This window comes from Ambystoma mexicanum, chromosome 10 (assembly GCF_040938575.1).
Source record: "Ambystoma mexicanum isolate Mex_15411 chromosome 10, UKY_AmexF1_1, whole genome shotgun sequence".
In the NCBI taxonomy this organism is placed as follows: Eukaryota; Metazoa; Chordata; class Amphibia; order Caudata; family Ambystomatidae; genus Ambystoma; species Ambystoma mexicanum.
This window is the reverse complement of record NC_090932.1, coordinates 1,577,385,510-1,577,404,843: the sequence shown is the minus strand read 5'-3', so window position 1 is coordinate 1,577,404,843 and position 19,334 is coordinate 1,577,385,510. Positions and strand designations below refer to the sequence as shown.

At 63.9% G+C, this 19,334-nt stretch overlaps 1 protein-coding gene across 2 annotated transcripts in view; it reads left to right on the top strand.

Annotated features, from left to right (window-relative positions):
* Window positions 1-19,334, top strand: part of LOC138492616 (solute carrier family 2, facilitated glucose transporter member 11-like) — a 458,430-nt gene that overhangs the window by 347,295 nt on the left and 91,801 nt on the right. The window contains exon 9 of one of the 2 annotated variants that reach the window (XM_069619909.1): window positions 18,164-18,265. The exons of the other annotated variant lie outside the window; for it this stretch is intronic. Coding sequence (XP_069476010.1) covers window positions 18,164-18,265 — 102 coding nt within the window. The remainder of the gene's footprint in view (window positions 1-18,163; window positions 18,266-19,334) is intronic. 2 annotated transcript variants of the gene reach the window in all.

Sequence of the window (19,334 nt, the reverse complement as noted above, 5' to 3'; positions counted from 1 at the left end):
CCCGCTCATGCCCCGTATCTGTCTCCTGTTCCCCCATCCCCTGCTCATGCCCCGTGTCTCTCCCGTGTTCCCCCCACCACCGCTCATTCCCCGTGTCTCCTTCCTTTTCCCCCCCACCCCCTGCTCATGCCCCGTGTCTTTCTCCTGTACCCCCCACCCCCCGCTCATGCCCCGTGTCTCTCTCCTGTTGCCCCCCACACCCCCGCTCATGCCCCGTGTCTGTCTCCTGTTCCCCCCACTCCCCGCTCATGCCCCGTGTCTGTCTCCTGTTGCCCCCACCCATGCCCCGTGTCTGTCTCCTGTACCCCCCCACTCTGCGCTCATGCCCCGTGTCTCTCTCCTGTTGCCCCCCACCCCCCCGCTCATGCCCCGTGTCTGTCTCCTGTTGCCCCCCACCCCCCGCTCATGCCCCATGTATGTCTCCTGTTCTCCCCACCCGCGCTCATGCCCCGTGTCTGTCTCCTGTTCTCCCCACCCCCCGCTCATGCCCCGTGTATGTCTCCTGTTGGCCCCACCCCCCGCTCATGCCCCGTGTCTGTCTCCTGTTCCCCCATCCCCTGCTCATGCCCTGTGTCTGTCTCCTGTTCTCCCCACCCCCCGCTCATGCCCCGTATCTGTCTCCTGTTCTCCCCACCCCCCGCTCATGCCCCGTGTCTGTCTCCTGTTGGCCCCACCCCCCGCTCATGCCCCGTGTCTGTCTCCTGTTGCCCTCCACCCCCCGCTCATGCCCCGTGTCTCCCTCGTGTTCCCCCCACCCCCGCTCATGCCCCGTGTTTCCCTTGTGTTACCCCCCACCCTCCCGCTCATGCCTCGTGTTTCCCTTGTGTTACACCCCACCCCCCCGCTCATGCCCCGTGTCTCTCTCGTGTTCCCCCCACCACCGCTCATGCCCTGTGTCTCCTTCCTTTCCCCCCCAACCCCTGCTCATGCCCCGTGTCTTTCTCCTGTACCCCCCACCCCCCGCTCATGCCCCGTGTCTCTCTCCTGTTGCCCCCCACACCCCCGCTCATGCCCCGTGTCTGTCTCCTGTTCCCCCCACTCCCCGCTCATGCCCCGTGTCTGTCTCCTGTTGCCCCCACCCATGCCCCGTGTCTGTCTCCTGTACCCCCCCACTCTGCGCTCATGCCCCGTGTCTCTCTCCTGTTGCCCGCTCATGCCCCGTGTCTGTCTCCTGTTGCCCCCCACCCCCTGCTCATGCCCCGTCTCTGTCTCCTGTTGCCCCACCCGCTCATGCCCCGTGTCTCTCTCTTGTTGCCCCCCGCTCATGCCCCCTGTCTGTCTCCTGTTCTCCCCACCCCCCGCTCATGCCCCGTGTCTGTCTCCTGTTCCTCCCATCCCCCGCTCATGCCCCGTGTCTGTCTCCTGTTGCCCCCCACCCCCCCGCTCATGCCCCGTGTCTGTTCTCCCCACCCCCCGCTCATGTCCCGTGTCTGTTGTTCCCCCCACCCCCGCTCATGCCCCGTGTCTTTCTCCGGTTCCCCCACCCCTTGCTCATGCCCCGTGTCTGTCTCCTGTTCCCCCACCACCCGCTCATGCCCCGTGTCTTTCCTGTTGCCCCCCACCCCCGCTCATGCCCCGTGTCTGTCTCCTGTTGCCCGCACCCCCGCTCATGCCCAGTGTCTGTCTCCTGTTCTCCCCACCCCCCACTCATGCTCCGTGTCTGTCTCCTGTTCCCCCCACCCCCCCGCTCATGCCCCGTGTATGTCTCCTGTTGCCCCCCAGCCCCCGCTCATGCCCCGTGTCTGTCTCCTGTTGCCCCCACCCCCTGCTCATGCCCCGCGTCTGTCTCCTGTTGCCCCCACCCCCCGCTCATGCCCCGTGTCTGTCTCCTGTTGCACCCAACCCCGCTCATGCCCCGTGTCTGTCTCCTGTTGCTCCCACCCCCGCTCATGCCCCGTGTCTGCCTCTGTTGTTCCCCCACCCCCCTCTCATGCCCCGTGTCTGTCTCCTGTTCCGCCCACCCCCCGCTATTGCCCCGTGTCTGTCTCCTGTAACCCCCCACCCCCCGCTCATGCCGTGTCTGTCTCCTGTACCCCCACCCCCCGCTCATGCCCCGTGTCTCTCTCCTGTTGCCCCCCGCTCATGCCCCGTGTCTGTCTCCTGTTCCCCACACCTGCTCATGCCCCGTGTCTCTCTCCTGTTGCCCCCCACCCCCCCGCTCCTGCCCCGTGTCTGTCTCCTGTACCCCCCACCCCCCCCACTCATGCCCGTGTCTCTCTCCTGTTGCCCCCCAACCCCTGCTCATGCCCTGTGTCTGTCTCCTGTACCCCCCACCCCCCGCTCATGCCCCGTGTCTCTCTCCTGTTGACCCCCACCCCCCGCTCATGCCCCGTGTCTGTCTTCTGTTCCCCCACCCCCCGCTCATGCCCCATGTCTGTCTCCTGTTCCCTCCACTCCCCGCTCATGTCCCGTCTCTGTCTCCTGTTGCCCCCCACCCCCCGCTCATGCCCCGTGTCTGTCTCCTGTTCTCCCCACCCCCGCTCATGCCCCGTATCTGTCTCCTGTTGCCCCCACCCATGCCCCGTGTCTGTCTTCTGTACCCCTCCACTCCGCGAGCATGCCCCGTGTCTCTCTCCTGTTGCCACCCAGCCCCCCGCTCATGTCCCGTGTCTGTCTCCCGTTGCACCCCACCCCCCGCTCATGCCCCGTGTCTGTCTCCTGTTCTCCCCACCCCCGCTCATGCCCCGTATCTGTCTCCTGTTCCCCCATCCCCTGCACATGCCCTGTGTCTGTCTCCTGTTCTCCCCACCCCCCGCTCATGCCCCGTATCTGTCTCCTGTTCTCCGCACCCCCCGCTCATGCCCCGTGTCTGTCTCCTGTTGGCCCCACCCCCCGCTCATGCCCCGTGTCTGTCTCCTGTTGCCCCCCACCCCCTGCTCATGCCCCGTGTCTCCCTCGTGTTCCCCCCACCCCCGCTCATGCCCCGTGTTTCCCTTGTGTTACCCCCCACCCTCCCGCTCATGCCCCGTGTTTCCCTTGTGTTACCCCCCACCCCCCCGCTCATGCCCCGTGTCTCTCTCATGTTCCCCCCACCACCGCTCATGCCCCGTGTCTCCTTCCCTTTCCCCCCCACCCCCTGCTCATGCCCCGTGTCTTTCTCCTGTACCCCCCAACCCCCGCTCATGCCCCGTGTCTCTCTCCTGTTGCCCCCCACACCCCCGCTCATGCCCCGTGTCTGTCTCCTGTTCCCCCCACTCCCCGCTCATGCCCCGTGTCTGTCTCCTGTTGCCCCCACCCATGCCCCGTGTCTGTCTCCTGTACCCCCCCACTCTGCGCTCATGCCCCGTGTCTCTCTCCGGTTGCCCCCCACCCCCCTGCTCATGCCCCGTGTCTGTCTCCTGTTACCCCCCGCTCATGCCCTGTCTCTGTCTCCTGTTCTCCCCACCCCCGCTCATGCCCCGTATCTGTCTCCTGTTCCCCCATCCCCAGCTCATGCTCTGTGTCAGTCTCCTGTTCTCCCCCCCGCTCATGCCCCGTGTCTGTCTCCTGTTCTCCCCACCCCCCACTCATGCCCCGTGTCTGTCTCCTGTTGGCCCCACCCCCCACTCATGCCCTGTGTCTGTCTTCTGTTGGCCCCGCCCCCCGCTCGTGCCCTGTGTCTCTCTCCTGTTGCCCCACTGCTCATGCCCCATGTCTGTCTCCTGTTCCCCCCACCCGTTCATGCCCCGTGTCTCTCTCCTGTTGCCCCCCACCCCCCGCTCATGCCCCGTGTCTGTCTCCTGTACCCCCCAGCCCCCCGCTCATTCCCTGTATCTCTCTCCAATTGCCCCCCACCCCCCACTCATGCCCCGTGTCTGTCTCCTGTTGGCCCCACCCCCCGCTCATGCCCCGTGTCTGTCTCCTGTTGGCCCCACCCCCCGCTCATGCCCTGTGTCTCTCTCCTGTTGCCCCACCGCTCATGCCCCATGTCTGTCTCCTGTTCTCCCCACCCGTTCATGCCCCGTGTCTCTCTCCTGTTGCCCCCCACCCCCCGCTCATGCCCCGTGTCTGTCTCCTGTACCCCCCAGCCCCCCGCTCATGCCCCGTGTCTCTCTCCTGTTGCCCCCCACACCCTCGCTCATGCCCCGTGTCTGTTTTCTGTTACCCCCACCCCCGCTCATGCCCCATGTCTGTCTCCTGTTCCCCCCATTCCCCGCTCACGCCCCGTGTCTGCCTCCTGTTGCCCCCACGCATGCCCCGTGTCTATCTCCTGTTGCCCCCCACCCCCTGCTCATGCCCCGTGTCTGTCTCCTGTTCCCCCACCCGCTCATGCCCCATGTCTGTCTCCTGTTCCCCCCACCCGCTAATGCCCCGTGTCTCTCTCTTGTTGCCCCCCACCCCCCCGCTCATGCCCCGTGTCTCTCTCGTGTTCCCCCCACCACCGCTCATGCCCCGTGTCTCCTTCCCTTTCCCCCCCACCCCCTGCTCATGCCCCGTGTCTTTCTCCTGTACCCCCCAACCCCCGCTCATGCCCCGTGTCTCTCTCCTGTTGCCCCCCACACCCCCGCTCATGCCCCGTGTCTGTCTCCTGTTCCCCCCACTCCCCGCTCATGCCCCGTGTCTGTCTCCTGTTGCCCCCACCCATGCCCCGTGTCTGTCTCCTGTACCCCCCCACTCTGCGCTCATGCCCCGTGTCTCTCTCCGGTTGCCCCCCACCCCCCTGCTCATGCCCCGTGTCTGTCTCCTGTTACCCCCCGCTCATGCCCTGTCTCTGTCTCCTGTTCTCCCCACCCCCGCTCATGCCCCGTATCTGTCTCCTGTTCCCCCATCCCCCGCTCATGCTCTGTGTCAGTCTCCTGTTCTCCCCCCCGCTCATGCCCCGTGTCTGTCTCCTGTTGGCCCCACCCCCCACTCATGCCCTGTGTCTGTCTTCTGTTGGCCCCGCCCCCCGCTCGTGCCCTGTGTCTCTCTCCTGTTGCCCCACTGCTCATGCCCCATGTCTGTCTCCTGTTCCCCCCACCCGTTCATGCCCCGTGTCTCTCTCCTGTTGCCCCCCAACCCCCGCTCATGCCCCGTGTCTGTCTCCTGTACCCCCCAGCCCCCCGCTCATTCCCTGTATCTCTCTCCAATTGCCCCCCACCCCCCACTCATGCCCCGTGTCTGTCTCCTGTTGGCCCCACCCCCCGCTCATGCCCTGTGTCTCTCTCCTGTTGCCCCACCGCTCATGCCCCATATCTGTCTCCTGTTCTCCCCACCCGTTCATGCCCCGTGTCTCTCTCCTGTTGCCCCCCACCCCCCGCTCATGCCCCGTGTCTGTCTCCTGTACCCCCCAGCCCCCCGCTCATTCCCTGTATCTCTCTCCAATTGCCCCCCACCCCCCACTCATGCCCCGTGTCTGTCTCCTGTTGGCCCCACCCCCCGCTCATGCCCTGTGTCTCTCTCCTGTTGCCCCACCGCTCATGCCCCATATCTGTCTCCTGTTCTCCCCACCCGTTCATGCCCCGTGTCTCTCTCCTGTTGCCCCCCACCCCCCGCTCATGCCCCGTGTCTGTCTCCTGTACCCCCCAGCCCCCCGCTCATGCCCCGTGTCTCTCTCCTGTTGCCCCCCACACCCTCGCTCATGCCCCGTGTCTGTCTTCTGTTACCCCCACCCCCGCTCATGCCCCGTGTCTGTCTCCTGTTCCCCCCATTCCCCGCTCACGCCCCGTGTCTGTCTCCTGTTGCCCCCACCCATGCCCCATGTCTGTCTCCTGTACCCCCCACTCTGCGCTCATGCACTGTGTCTCTCTCCTGTTGCCCCCTACCCCCGCTCATGCTCCGTGTCTGTCTCCTGTTGCCCCCCACCCCCCTGCTCATGCCCCGCGTCTGTCTCCTGTTCTCCCCACCCCCGCTCATGCCGCGTGTCTGTGTCCTGCTCCCCCACCCCCCACTCATGCCCCGTGTCTATCTCCTGTTGCCCCCCACCCCCTGCTCATGCCCCGTGTCTGTCTCCTGTTCCCCCACCCGCTCATGCCCCATGTCTGTCTCCTGTTCCCCCCACCCGCTAATGCCCCGTGTCTCTCTCTTGTTGCCCCCCACACCCCCGCTCATGCCCCGTGTCTGTCCCCTGGTCTCCCCACCCCCCGCTCATGCACCGTGTCTGTCTCCTGTTCCTCCCATCCCCCGCTCATGCCCCGTGTCTGTCTCCTGTTGCCCCCCGCTCATGCCCCATGTCTGTTCTCCCCACCCCCCGCTCATGCCCCATGTCTGTTGTTCCCCCCACCCCCCGCTCATGCCACGTGTCTGTCTCCTGTTCCCCCACCCCTTGCTCATGCCCCGTGTCTGTCTCCTGTTCCCCCCACCTCCGCTCATGCCCCGTGTCTCTCCTGTTGCCCCCCACCCACGCTCATGCCCCGTGTCTGTCTTCTGTTGCCCCACCCCCTGCTCATGCCCAGTGTCTGTCTCCTGTTCTCCCCACCCCCCGCTCATGCTCCGTGTCTGTCTCCTGTTCCCCCCATACCCCACTCATGCCCCGTGTCTGTCTCCTGTTGCCCCCCAGTCCCCGCTCATGCCCCGTGTCTGTCTCCTGTTGCCCCCACCCCCCGCTCATTCCCTGTGTCTGTCTCCTGTTGCCCCCCACCCCCTGCTCATGCCCCGTGTCTGTCTCCTGTTGCCCCCCACCCCCCGCTCATGCCCCGTGTCTGCCTCTGTTGTTCCCCCACCCCCCTCTCATGCCCCGTGTCTGTCTCCTGTTCCCCCCACCCCCCGCTCATGCCCCATGTCTCTCTCCTGTTGCCCCCCACCCCCCGCTCATGCGCTGTGTCTGTCTCCTGTACCCCCCACCCCCCGCTCATGCCCATGTCTGTCTCCTGTACCCCCCACCCCCCGCTCATGCCCCGTGTCTGCCTCTGTTGTTCCCCCCACCCCCTCTCATGCCCCGTGTCTGTCTCCTGTTCCCCCCACCCCCCGCTCATGCCCCGTGTCTCTCTCCTGCTGCCCACCACCCCCCGCTCATGCGCCGTGTCTGTCTCCTGTACCCCCCACCCCCCGCTCATGCCCATGTCTGTCTCCTGTACCCCCCACCCCCCGCTCATGCCCCGTGTCTCTCCCCTGTTGCCCCCCGCTCATGCCCCGTGTCTGTCTCCTGCTCCCCCCACCCGCTCATGCCCCGTGTCTCTCTCCTGTTGCCCCCCACCCCCCGCTCCTGCCCCGTGTCTGTCTCCTGTACCCCCAACCCCCCGCTCATGCCCCGTGTCTGTCTTCTGTTCCCCCCACCCCCAGCTCATGCCCCGTGTCTGTCTCCTGTTCCCCCCACTCCCCGCTCATGCCCCATGTCTGTCTCCTGTTGCCCCCACCCGCTCATGCCCCGTGTCTCTCTCTTGTTGCCCCCCACCCCCGCTCATGCCCCCTGTCTTTCTCCTGTTCTCCCCACCTCCCGCTCATGCCCCGTGTCTGTCTCCTGTTCCTCCCATCCCCCGCTCATGCCCCGTGTCTGTCTCCTGTTGCCCTCCACCCCCCCGCTCATGCCCCGTGTCTGTTCTCCCCACCCCCCGCTCATGCCCCGTGTCTGTTGTTCCCCCCACCCCCGCTCATGCCCCGTGTCTGTCTCCTGTTCCCCCCACCCCTTGCTCATGCCCCGTGTCTGTCTCCTGTTCCCCCCATGCCCCGCTCATGCCCCGTGTCTTTCCTGTTGCCCCCCACCCCCGCTCATGCCCCGTGTCTGTCTCCTGTTGCCCGCACCCCCGCTCATGCCCAGTGTCTGTCTCCTGTTCTCCCCACCCCCCGCTCATGCTCCGTGTCTGTCTCCTGTTCCCCCCACCCCCTGCTCATGCCCCGTGTCTGTCTCCTGTTGCCCCCATCCCCCGCTCATGCCCCGTGTCTGTCTCCTGTTGCCCCCCACCCCCCGCTCATGCCCCGTGTCTGTCTTCTGTTGCTCCCCACCCCCGCTCATGCCCCGTGTCTGCCTCTGTTGTTCCCCCACCCCCCTCTCATGCCCCGTGTCTGTCTCCTGTTCCCCCCACCCCCCGCTCATGCCTGTGTCTGTCTCCTGTACCCCCCACCCCCCGCTCATGCCCTGTGTCTCTCTCCTGTTGCCCCCCGCTCATGCCCCGTGTCTGTCTCCTGTTCCCCCCACCCGCTCATGCCCCGTGTCTCACTCCTGTTGCCCCCCACCCCCTGCTCCTGCCCCGTGTCTGTCTCCTGTATCCCCCACCCCCCCGCTCATGCCCCGTGTCTCTCTCCTGTTGCCCCCGACCCCCTGCTCATGCCCTGTGTCTGTCTCCTGTACCCCCCACCCCCCGCTCATGCCCCGTGTCTCTCTCCTGTTGCCCCCCACCCCCCGCTCATGTCCCGTGTCTCTCTCCTGTTGCCCCCCACCCCCCGCTCCTGCCCCGTGTCTGTCTCCTGTACCCCCCAACCCCCCGCTCATGCCCCGTGTATGTCTTCTGTTCCCCCCACCCCCCGCTCATGCCCCGTGTCTGTCTCCTGTTCCCCCCACTCCCCGCTCATGCCCCATGTCTGTCTCCTGTTGCCCCCACCCGCTCATGCCCCGTGTCTCTCTCTTGTTGCCCCCCACCCCCGCTCATGCCCCCTGTCTGTCTCCTGTTCTCCCCACCCCCCGCTCATGCCCCGTGTCTGTCTCCTGTTCCTCCCATCCCCCGCTCATGCCCCGTGTCTGTCTCCTGTTGCCCTCCACCCCCCCGCTCATGCCCCGTGTCTGTTCTCCCCACCCCCTGCTCATGCCCCGTGTCTGTTGTTCCCCCCACCCCCGCTCATGCCCCGTGTCTGTCTCCTGTTCCCCCCACCCCTTGCTCATGCCCCGTGTCTGTCTCCTGTTCCCCCCATGCCCCGCTCATGCCCCGTGTCTTTCCTGTTGCCCCCCACCCCCGCTCATGCCCCGTGTCTGTCTCCTGTTGCCCGCACCCCCGCTTATGCCCAGTGTCTGTCTCCTGTTCTCCCCACCCCCCGCTCATGCTCCGTGTCTGTCTCCTGTTCCCCCCACCCCCCGCTCATGCCCCGTGTCTGTCTCCTGTTGCCCCCATCCCTCGCTCATGCCCCATGTCTGTCTCCTGTTGCCCCCCACCCCCCGCTCATGCCCCGTGTCTGTCTCCTGTTGCCCCCCACCCCCCGCTCATGCCCCGTGTCTGTCTCCTGTTGCCCCCCACCCCCGCTCATGCCCCGTGTCTGTCTTCTGTTGCTCCCCACCCCCGGTCATGCCCCGTGTCTGCCTCTGTTGTTCCCCCACCCCCCTCTCATGCCCCGTGTCTGTCTCCTGTTCGCCCCACCCCCCGCTCATGCCCGTGTCTGTCTCCTGTACCCCCCACCCCCCGCTCATGCCCTGTGTCTCTCTCCTGTTGCCCCCCCGCTCATGCCCCGTGTCTGTCTCCTGTTCCCCCCACCCGCTCATGCCCCGTGTCTCACTCCTGTTGCCCCCCGCTCCTGCCCCGTGTCTGTCTCCTGTACCCCCCACACCCCCCGCTCATGCCCCGTGTCTCTCTCCTGTTTCCCCCCACCCCCTGCTCATGCCCTGTGTCTGTCTCCTGTACCCCCCACCCCCCGCTCATGCCCCGTGTCTCTCTCCTGTTGCCCCCCACCCCCCGCTCATGCCCCGTGTCTGTCTTCTGTTCCCCCACCCCCCGCTCATAACCCATGTCTGTCTCCGGTTCCCCCCACTCCCCGCTCATGTCCCGTGTCTGTCTCCTGTTGCCCCCACCCATGCCCCTTGTCTCTCTCCTGTTGCCACCCAGCCCCCCGCTCATGCCCCGTGTCTGTCTCCTGTTGCCCCCCACCCCCCGCTCATGCACCGTGTCTGTCTCCTGTTCTCCCCACCCCCGCTCATGCCCCGTATCTGTCTCCTGTTCTCCCCACCCCCCGCTCATACCCCGTGTCTGTCTCCTGTTGGCCCCACCCCCCGCTCATGCCCCGTGTCTGTCTCCTGTTCCCCCATCCCCTGCTCATGCCCTGTGTCTGTCTCCTGTTCTCCTCACCCCCCGCTCATGCCCCGTATCTGTCTCCTGTTCTCCCCACCCCCCGCTCATGCCCCGTGTCTGTCTCCTGTTGGCCCCACCCCCCGTTCATGCCCCGTGTCTGTCTCCTGTTGCCCCCCACCCCCCGCTCATGCCCCGTGTCTCCTTCCTTTTCCCCCCACCCCCTGCTCATGCCCCGTGTCTTTCTCCTGTTCCCCCCACTCCCCGCTCATGCCCCGTGTCTGTCTCCTGTTGCCCCCACCCATGCCCCGTGTCTGTCTCCTGTACCCCCCCACTCTGCGCCCATGCCCCGTGTCTCTCTCCTGTTGCCCCCCACCCCCCGCTCATGCCCCGTGTCTGTCTCCTGTTGCCCCCCACCCCCCGCTCATGCCCCGTCTCTGTCTCCTGTTCCCCCCACCCGCTCATGCCCCGTGTCTCTCTCCTGTTGCCCCTCCACCCCCTGCTCCTGCCCCGTGTCTGTCTCCTGTACCCCCCAACCCCCCGCTCATGCCCCGTGTCTGTCTTCTGTTGCCCCCTGCTCATGCCCCGTGTCTGTCTCCTGTTCTCCCCACCCCCGCTCATGCCCCGTATCTGTCTCCTGTTCTCCGCACCCCCCGCTCATGCCCCGTGTCTGTCTCCTGTTGGCCCCACCCCCCGCTCATGTCCCGTGTCTGTCTCCTGTTCCCCCATCCCCTGCTCATGCCCTGTGTCTGTCTCCTGTTCTCCCCACCCCCCCGCTCATGCCCCGTATCTGTCTCCTGTGCTCCCCACCCCCCGCTCATGCCCCGTGTCTGTCTCCTGTTGGCCCCACCCCCCGCTCATGCCCCGTGTCTGTCTCCTGTTGCCCCCCACCCCCCGCTCATGCCCCGTGTCTCCCTCGTGTTCCCCCCACCCCCGCTCATGCCCCGTGTTCCCTTGTGTTACCCCCCATCCTCCCGCTCATGCCTCGTGTTTCCCTTGTGTTACCCCCCACACCCCCCACACCCCCGCTCATGCTCCGTGTCTCTCCCGTGTTCCCCCCACCACCGCTCATGTCCCGTGTCTCCTTCCTTTTCCCCCCCACCCCCTGCTCATGCCCCGTGTCTTTCTCCTGTACCCCCCACCCCCTGCTCATGCCCCGTGTCTCTCTCCTGTTGCCCCCCACACCCCCGCTCATGCCCCGTGTCTGTCTCCTGTTCCCCCCACTCCCCGCTCATGCCCCGTGTCTCTCTCCTGTTGCCCCCCACCCCCCTGCTCATGCCCCGTGTCTGTCTCCTGTTGCCCCCACCCATGCCCCGTGTCTGTCTCCTGTACCCCCCACTCTGCGCTCATGCCCGTGTCTCTCTCCTGTTGCCCCCCACCCCCCCTGCTCATGCCCCGTGTCTGTCTCCTGTTGACCCCCACCCCCCGCTCATGCCCCATGTCTGTCTCCTGTTCTCCCCACCCCCGCTCATGCCCCGTATCTGTCTCCTGTTCTCCCCACCCCCGCTCATGCCCCGTGTCTGTCTCCTGTTGGCCCCACCCCCCGCTCATGCCCCGTGTCTGTCTCCTGTTCCCCCATCCCCTGCTCATGCCCTGTGTCTGTCTCCTGTTCTCCCCACCCCCCCGCTCATGCCCCGTATCTGTCTCCTGCTCTCCCCACCCCCCGCTCATGCCCCGTGTCTGTCTCCTGTTGGCCCCACGCCCCGCTCATGCCCCGTGTCTGTCTCCTGTTGCCCTCCACCCCCCGCTCATGCCCCGTGTCTCCCTCATGTTCCCCCCACCCCCGCTCATGCCCCGTGTTTCCCTTGTGTTACCCCCCACCCTCCCGCTCATGCCTCATGTTTCCCTTGTGTTACCCCCCACCCCCCCGCTCATGCCCCGTGTCTCTCTCGTGTTCCCCCACCACCGGTCATGCCCCGTGTCTCCTTCCTTTTCCCCCCCAACCCCTGCTCATGCCCCGTGTCTTTCTCCTGTACCCCCCACCCCCCGCTCATGCCCCGTGTCTCTCTCCTGTTGCCCCCCACACCCCCGCTCATGCCCCGTGTCTGTCTCCTGTTCCCCCCACTCCCCGCTAATGCCCCGTGTCTGTCTCCTGTTGCCCCCACCCATGCCCCGTGTCTGTCTCTTGTACCCCCCCACTCTGCACTCATACCCCGTGTCTCTCTCCTGTTGCCCCCCACCCCCCCGCTCATGCCCCGTGTCTGTCTCCTGTTGCCCCCCACCCCCCGCTCATGCCCCGTCTCTGTCTCCTGTTGCCCCCACCCGCTCATGCCCCGTGTCTCTCTCTTGTTGCCCCCCGCTCATGCCCCCTGTCTGTCTCCTGTTCTCCCCACCCCCGCTCATGCCCCGTGTCTGTCTCCTGTTCCTCCCATCCCCCGCTCATGCCCCGTGTCTGTCTCCTGTTGCCCCCCACCCCCCCGCTCATGCCCCGTGTCTGTTCTCCCCACCCCCCGCTCATGCCCTGTGTCTGTTGTTCCCCCCACCCCTGCTCATGCCCCGTGTCTTTCTCCTGTTCCCCCCACCCCTTGCTCATGCCCCGTGTCTGTCTCCTGTTCCCCCACCCCCTGCTCATGCCCCGTGTCTTTCCTGTTGCCCCCCACCCCCGCTCATGCCCCGTGTCTGTCTCCTGTTGCCCGCACCCCCGCTCATGCCCAGTGTCTGTCTCCTGTTCTCCCCACCACACACTCATGCTCCGTGTCTGTCTCCTGTTCCCCCCAACCCCCCGCTCATGCCCCGTGTATGTCTCCTGTTGCCCCCCAGCCCCCGCTCATGCCCCGTGTCTGTCTCCTGTTGCCCCCCACCCCCCGCTCATGCCCCGCGTCTGTCTCCTGTTGCCCCCCACCCCCCGCTCATGCCCCGTGTCTCTCTCCTGCTCATGCCCCGTGTCTCTCTCCTGTTGCCCCCCACACCCCCGCTCATGCCCCGTGTCTGTCTCCTGTTCCCCCCACTCCCCGCTCATGCCCCGTGTCTCTCTCCTGTTGCCCCCCACCCCCCTGCTCATGCCCCGTGTCTGTCTCCTGTTGCCCCCACCCATGCCCCGTGTCTGTCTCCTGTACCCCCCACTCTGCGCTCATGCCCGTGTCTCTCTCCTGTTGCCCCCCACCCCCCTGCTCATGCCCCGTGTCTGTCTCCTGTTGCCCCCCACCCCCCGCTCATGCCCCATGTCTGTCTCCTGTTCTCCCCACCCCCGCTCATGCCCCGTATCTGTCTCCTGTTCTCCCCACCCCCGCTCATGCCCCGTGTCTGTCTCCTGTTGGCCCCACCCCCCGCTCATGCCCCGTGTCTGTCTCCTGTTCCCCCATCCCCTGCTCATGCCCTGTGTCTGTCTCCTGTTCTCCCCACCCCCCCGCTCATGCCCCGTATCTGTCTCCTGCTCTCCCCACCCCCCGCTCATGCCCCGTGTCTGTCTCCTGTTGGCCCCACGCCCCGCTCATGCCCCGTGTCTGTCTCCTGTTGCCCTCCACCCCCCGCTCATGCCCCGTGTCTCCCTCATGTTCCCCCCACCCCCGCTCATGCCCCGTGTTTCCCTTGTGTTACCCCCCACCCTCCCGCTCATGCCTCATGTTTCCCTTGTGTTACCCCCCACCCCCCCGCTCATGCCCCGTGTCTCTCTCGTGTTCCCCCACCACCGGTCATGCCCCGTGTCTCCTTCCTTTTCCCCCCCAACCCCTGCTCATGCCCCGTGTCTTTCTCCTGTACCCCCCACCCCCCGCTCATGCCCCGTGTCTCTCTCCTGTTGCCCCCCACACCCCCGCTCATGCCCCGTGTCTGTCTCCTGTTCCCCCCACTCCCCGCTAATGCCCCGTGTCTGTCTCCTGTTGCCCCCACCCATGCCCCGTGTCTGTCTCTTGTACCCCCCCACTCTGCACTCATACCCCGTGTCTCTCTCCTGTTGCCCCCCACCCCCCCGCTCATGCCCCGTGTCTGTCTCCTGTTGCCCCCCACCCCCCGCTCATGCCCCGTCTCTGTCTCCTGTTGCCCCCACCCGCTCATGCCCCGTGTCTCTCTCTTGTTGCCCCCCGCTCATGCCCCCTGTCTGTCTCCTGTTCTCCCCACCCCCGCTCATGCCCCGTGTCTGTCTCCTGTTCCTCCCATCCCCCGCTCATGCCCCGTGTCTGTCTCCTGTTGCCCCCCACCCCCCCGCTCATGCCCCGTGTCTGTTCTCCCCACCCCCCGCTCATGCCCTGTGTCTGTTGTTCCCCCCACCCCTGCTCATGCCCCGTGTCTTTCTCCTGTTCCCCCCACCCCTTGCTCATGCCCCGTGTCTGTCTCCTGTTCCCCCACCCCCTGCTCATGCCCCGTGTCTTTCCTGTTGCCCCCCACCCCCGCTCATGCCCCGTGTCTGTCTCCTGTTGCCCGCACCCCCGCTCATGCCCAGTGTCTGTCTCCTGTTCTCCCCACCACACACTCATGCTCCGTGTCTGTCTCCTGTTCCCCCCAACCCCCCGCTCATGCCCCGTGTATGTCTCCTGTTGCCCCCCAGCCCCCGCTCATGCCCCGTGTCTGTCTCCTGTTGCCCCCCACCCCCCGCTCATGCCCCGCGTCTGTCTCCTGTTGCCCCCCACCCCCCGCTCATGCCCCGTGTCTGTCTCCTGTTGCCCCCCAACCCCGCTCATGCCCCGTGTCTGTCTCCTGTTGCTCCCCACCCCCGCTCATGCCCCGTGTCTGCCTCTGTTGTTCCCCCACCCCCCTCTCATGCCCCGTGTCTGTCTCCTGTTCCGCCCACCCCCCGCTCATGCCCCGTGTCTGTCTCCTGTAACCCCCCACCCCCCGCTCATGCCGTGTCTGTCTCCTGTACCCCCACCCCCCGCTCATGCCCCGTGTCTCTCTCCTGTTGCCCCCCCGCTCATGCCCCGTGTCTGTCTCCTGTTCCCCCCACCCGCTCATGCCCCGTGTCTCTCTCCGGTTGCCCCCCACCCCCCGCTCCTGCCCCGTGTCTGTCTCCTGTACCCCCCACCCCCCCACTCATGCCCCGTGTCTCTCTCCTGTTGCCCCCCAACCCCTGCTCATGCCCTGTGTCTGTCTCCTGTACCCCCCACCCCCCGCTCAGGCCCCGTGTCTCTCTCCTGTTGCCCCCCACCCCCCACTCATGCCCCGTGTCTGTCTTCTGTTCCCCCACCCCCCGCTCATGCCCCATGTCTGTCTCCTGTTCCCCCCACTCCCCGCTCATGTCCCGTGTCTGTCTCCTGTTGCCCCCACCCATGCCCCGTGTCTGTCTCCTGTACCCCTCCACTCCGCGTGCATGCCCCGTGTCTCTCTCCTGTTGCCACCCAGCCCCCCGCTCATGTCCCGTGTCTGTCTCCTGTTGCCCCCCAACCCCCGCTCATGCCCCGTGTCTGTCTCCTGTTCTCCCCACCCCCGCTCATGCCCCGCACCTGTCTCCTGTTCCCCCATCCCCTGCACATGCCCTGTGTCTGTCTCCTGTTCTCCCCACCCCCCCGCTCATGCCCCGTATCTGTCTCCTGTTCTCCCCACCCCCCGCTCATGCCCCGTGTCTGTCTCCTGTTGGCCCCACCCCCCCGCTCATGCCCCGTGTCTGTCTCCTGTTGCCCCCCACCCCCCGCTCATGCCCCGTGTCTCCCTCGTGTTCCCCCCATCCCCGCTCATGCCCCGTGTTTCCCTTGTGTTACCCCCCACCCTCCCGCTCATGCCCCGTGTTTCCCTTGTGTTACCCCCCGCCCCCCCGCTCATGCCCCGTGTCTCTCTCGTGTTCCCCCCACCACCGCTCATGCCCCGTGTCTCCTTCCCTTTCCCCCCCACCCCCTGCTCATGCCCCGTGTCTTTCTCCTGTACCCCCCAACCCCCGCTCATGGCCCGTGTCTCTCTCCTGTTGCCCCCCACTCCCCCGCTCATGCCCCGTGTCTGTCTCCTGTTCCCCCCACTCCCCGCTCATGCCCCGTGTCTGTCTCCTGTTGCCCCCACCCATGCCCCGTGTCTGTCTCCTGTACCCCCCCACTCTGCGCTCATGCCCCGTGTCTCTCTCCGGTTGCCCCCCACCCCCCTGCTCATGCCCCGTGTCTGTCTTCTGTTACCCCCCACCCCCCGCTCATGCCCCGTCTCTGTCTCCTGTTCCCCCATCCCCCGCTCATGCTCTGTGTCTGTCTCCTGTTCTCCCCCCCCGCTCATGCCCCGTGTCTGTCTCCTGTTCTCCCCACCCCCCACTCATGCCCCGTGCCTGTCTCCTGTTGGCCCCACCCCCCGCTCATGCCCTGTGTCTGTCTTCTGTTGGCCCCACCCCCCCCTCATGCCTTGTGTCTCTCTCCTGTTGCCCCACCGCTCATGCCCCATGTCTGTCTCCTGTTCCCCCCACCCGTTCATGCCCCGTGTCTCTCTCCTGTTGCCCCCCCACCCCCCGCTCATGCCCCGTGTCTGTCTCCTGTACCCCCCAGCCCCCCGCTCATGCCCTGTGTCTCTCTCCTGTTGCCCCCCACTCATGCCCGTGTCTGTCTCCTGTTGGCCCCACCCCCCGCTCATGCCCCGTGTCTGTCTCCTGTTGGCCCCACCCCCCGCTCATGCCCTGTGTCTCTCTCCTGTTGCCCCACCGCTCATGCCCCATGTCTGTCTCCTGTTCTCCCCACCCGTTCATGCCCCGTGTCTCTCTCCTGTTGCCCCCCACCCCCCGCTCATGCCCCGTGTCTGTCTCCTGTACCCCCCCAGCCCCCCGCTCTTGCCCCGTGTCTCTCTCCTGTTGCCCCCCACCCCCTCGCTCATGCCCCGTGTCTGTCTTCTGTTACCCCCACCCCCGCTCATGCCCCGTGTCTGTCTCCTGTTCCCCCCATTCCCCGCTCACGCCCCGTGTCTGTCTCCTGTTGCCCCCACCCATGCCCCATGTCTGTCTCCTGTACCCCCCCATTCTCTGCGCTCATGCCCTGTGTCTCTCTCCTGTTGCCCTCCACCCCCCCGCTCATGCCCCGTGTCTGTCTCCTGTTCCCCCCATCCCCCGCTCGTGCCCTGTGTCTGTCTCCTGTTCTCCCCACCCCCCCGCTCATGCCCCGTGTCTGTCTCCTGTTCTCCCCACCCCCCGCTCATGCCCCGTGTCTGTCTCTTGTTGGCCCCACCCCCCGCTCATGCCCTGTGTCTGTCTCCTGTTGCCCCCCAACCCCCGCTCATGCCCCGTGTCTCCCTCGTGTTCCCCCCACCCCCACTCATGCCCCGTGTTTCCCTTGTGTTACCCCCCACCACCCCGCTCATGCCCCGTGTTTCCCTTGTGTTACCCCCCACCCGCCCGCTCATGCCCCGTGTCTCCCTCGTGGTCCCCCCACCCGCTGCTCATGCCCTGTGTCTCTCTCGTGTTCCCCCCACCACCGCTCATGCCCCGTGTCTCCTTCCTTTTCCCCCCACCCCCTGCTCATGCCCCGTTTGTACCCTGTTCCCTCTCACCCCCCGCTCATGCCCACGTGTCTCTCCTGTTCTCCCCCACCCCTCGCTCATGCCCTGTTGTGTTCTTTGTACATCCCGCCTTCTCTTTCCATGGTGGCCATCATGGTAAAAGATTTTCCTTCCTACACCGGGTCGCCGCAGGCGTCCCGGTGTAGGAAGGAAAATCTTTTTGTTTTTTTTACCACCCGGCGTTCCCACTTTGAGGACATAAGATGTTAGTGGTCTTCATCTATTGAAAAGGATGTTATGGTGACGTTGCACTAATAAAAACCTTTAAAATTTAGTAAAAAAAAATGTTACAGGGACGTTATGGTTAAGTTGCACTAATAAAAACCTATGAAATTCAATGAAAAAACTTTGTTAAAGCGACGTTATGGTTAAGTTGCGCTACTAAAAACCTATTAAATTCAGTGAGAAAACTTTGTTAAAGGGACGTTATGGTTAAATTGTGCTACTAAAAACCTATGAAATTCAGTGAAAAAACTTTGTCAAAGGGACGTTATGGTTCCAAGTAAAACCGAAAAACCCTTGAAATTCGCCAGTTATGGTAAGCTAAGCAACCATAACTCGCGCCACCACCGTGCACTGCTAAGACTAACACCCAGGACATCAAAGATGACATCATTCAAGGTCAAAAGTCAAATTATGTCACTTCCTGAGATATAATCAGGAGGTAAAATGTTCTGTGACATCACTTCCTCTTCCCCAGTGATGTTGGTGAAATGACAACAGTTATTTGGATGGGTGATTATCTCTGTTCAATGAAAGAAAACATGTGGGGTATTTAATTCCTTGTTCATTGCACCCAACACCCTTGTTGCCACTGAGTTGAGCTGAGGCCGGACTCAGTTCTCTGTAGGGTAAAACTCAATCGATCACCTGTACTGGTGTCAACAGTATGGAAATGACCTAAGCACCCCATGGTACTGAGATTCTTCTCTTCTTTCTTTGCCTCTCAGAGCATCTTAATTGATAAGGTTGGAAGAAAGGTCTTGCTGCTGACTGGTTTTGGGCTTATGAGCGGAGCCCTCGCCTTCCTCACTGTGACCCTCTCCATGCAGGTAAGCTGGTGCGGAACGTGTCTTTTGAGTAAGTCATCTTTGTGCATGGCCCTGGCTCTTCTCACCTTGACCCTCTGTACAGGTAAATATATCACGATGTACAGTATTTTCTTGTGCAAATTAGGCGTATGATATTACCACAATGGTCGAATTTTATGCAACGGTCTAGCAATTTCTCGAGTTAATATATCATCACATGTTCTGCGAAGATCTAAATTAAGAAATACAGGAGCAATTTACATGGTGTTCCTGGATCTATCTGTAGCTTTTGATCGCATTATACAGCAAATACTATGGGAAATAATGTTTATTTTGGGTTTCCCAATGCCGTTGATTTCCATGATAGACAAAACGCACACAGAAACAAGCTATCGAGTTACGATAAATTCAGATGGCGCCTTATCTGAACCTATTAAAACGTACATAGGCGTAAAAGAAGGGGGCAATCTGGTGGCCACTCTTTTTAATAAATATGTATCCGATGTTGATAACATCTGGAACATAGATGTTGGTTTCGCCGTCAAACTTGGAAAGCTCACTCTAGAATTGATGGCGTTCGTTGATGACATCATTCTATTTGACCAAACGCGTGTTGGGTTCCGGGTGAAACTACATTGTTTTTCTACCTATGCTGAAAACCTTAATCTTCAATCCAATGATATGAAGTCCAAGATTATTGTCTTTAATAATATGAAAAGGAAAATGTGCACATTTAAATGGTCCATCAATGGTGAGGTGATACACCGTACACCAGCCCTCAGATACCTCGGCTTTAACTTGTGCGATATCTCTTCTAAACTCACTTGGATTTCTGCACTAAAAAATAAAAAAAATATTGCCACTTATCTCGCAGATCAGGATTATTAATATCGAGTTTTGTAGATTTTCTATGTTGCCTGTACTTGATTTCTATTCCCTGCAAGTAGAAGCCATTATTCTTTTAGGTTTGGATATGTGTCTCGCTAACGTTGATTCCACACTTGATCAAACTCAGGGGAAAATATGGAAGCGCACATTACATCTAGCCTATTCACTTCCTAATTTGCTTCTCCGGCACAAACTTGGGATA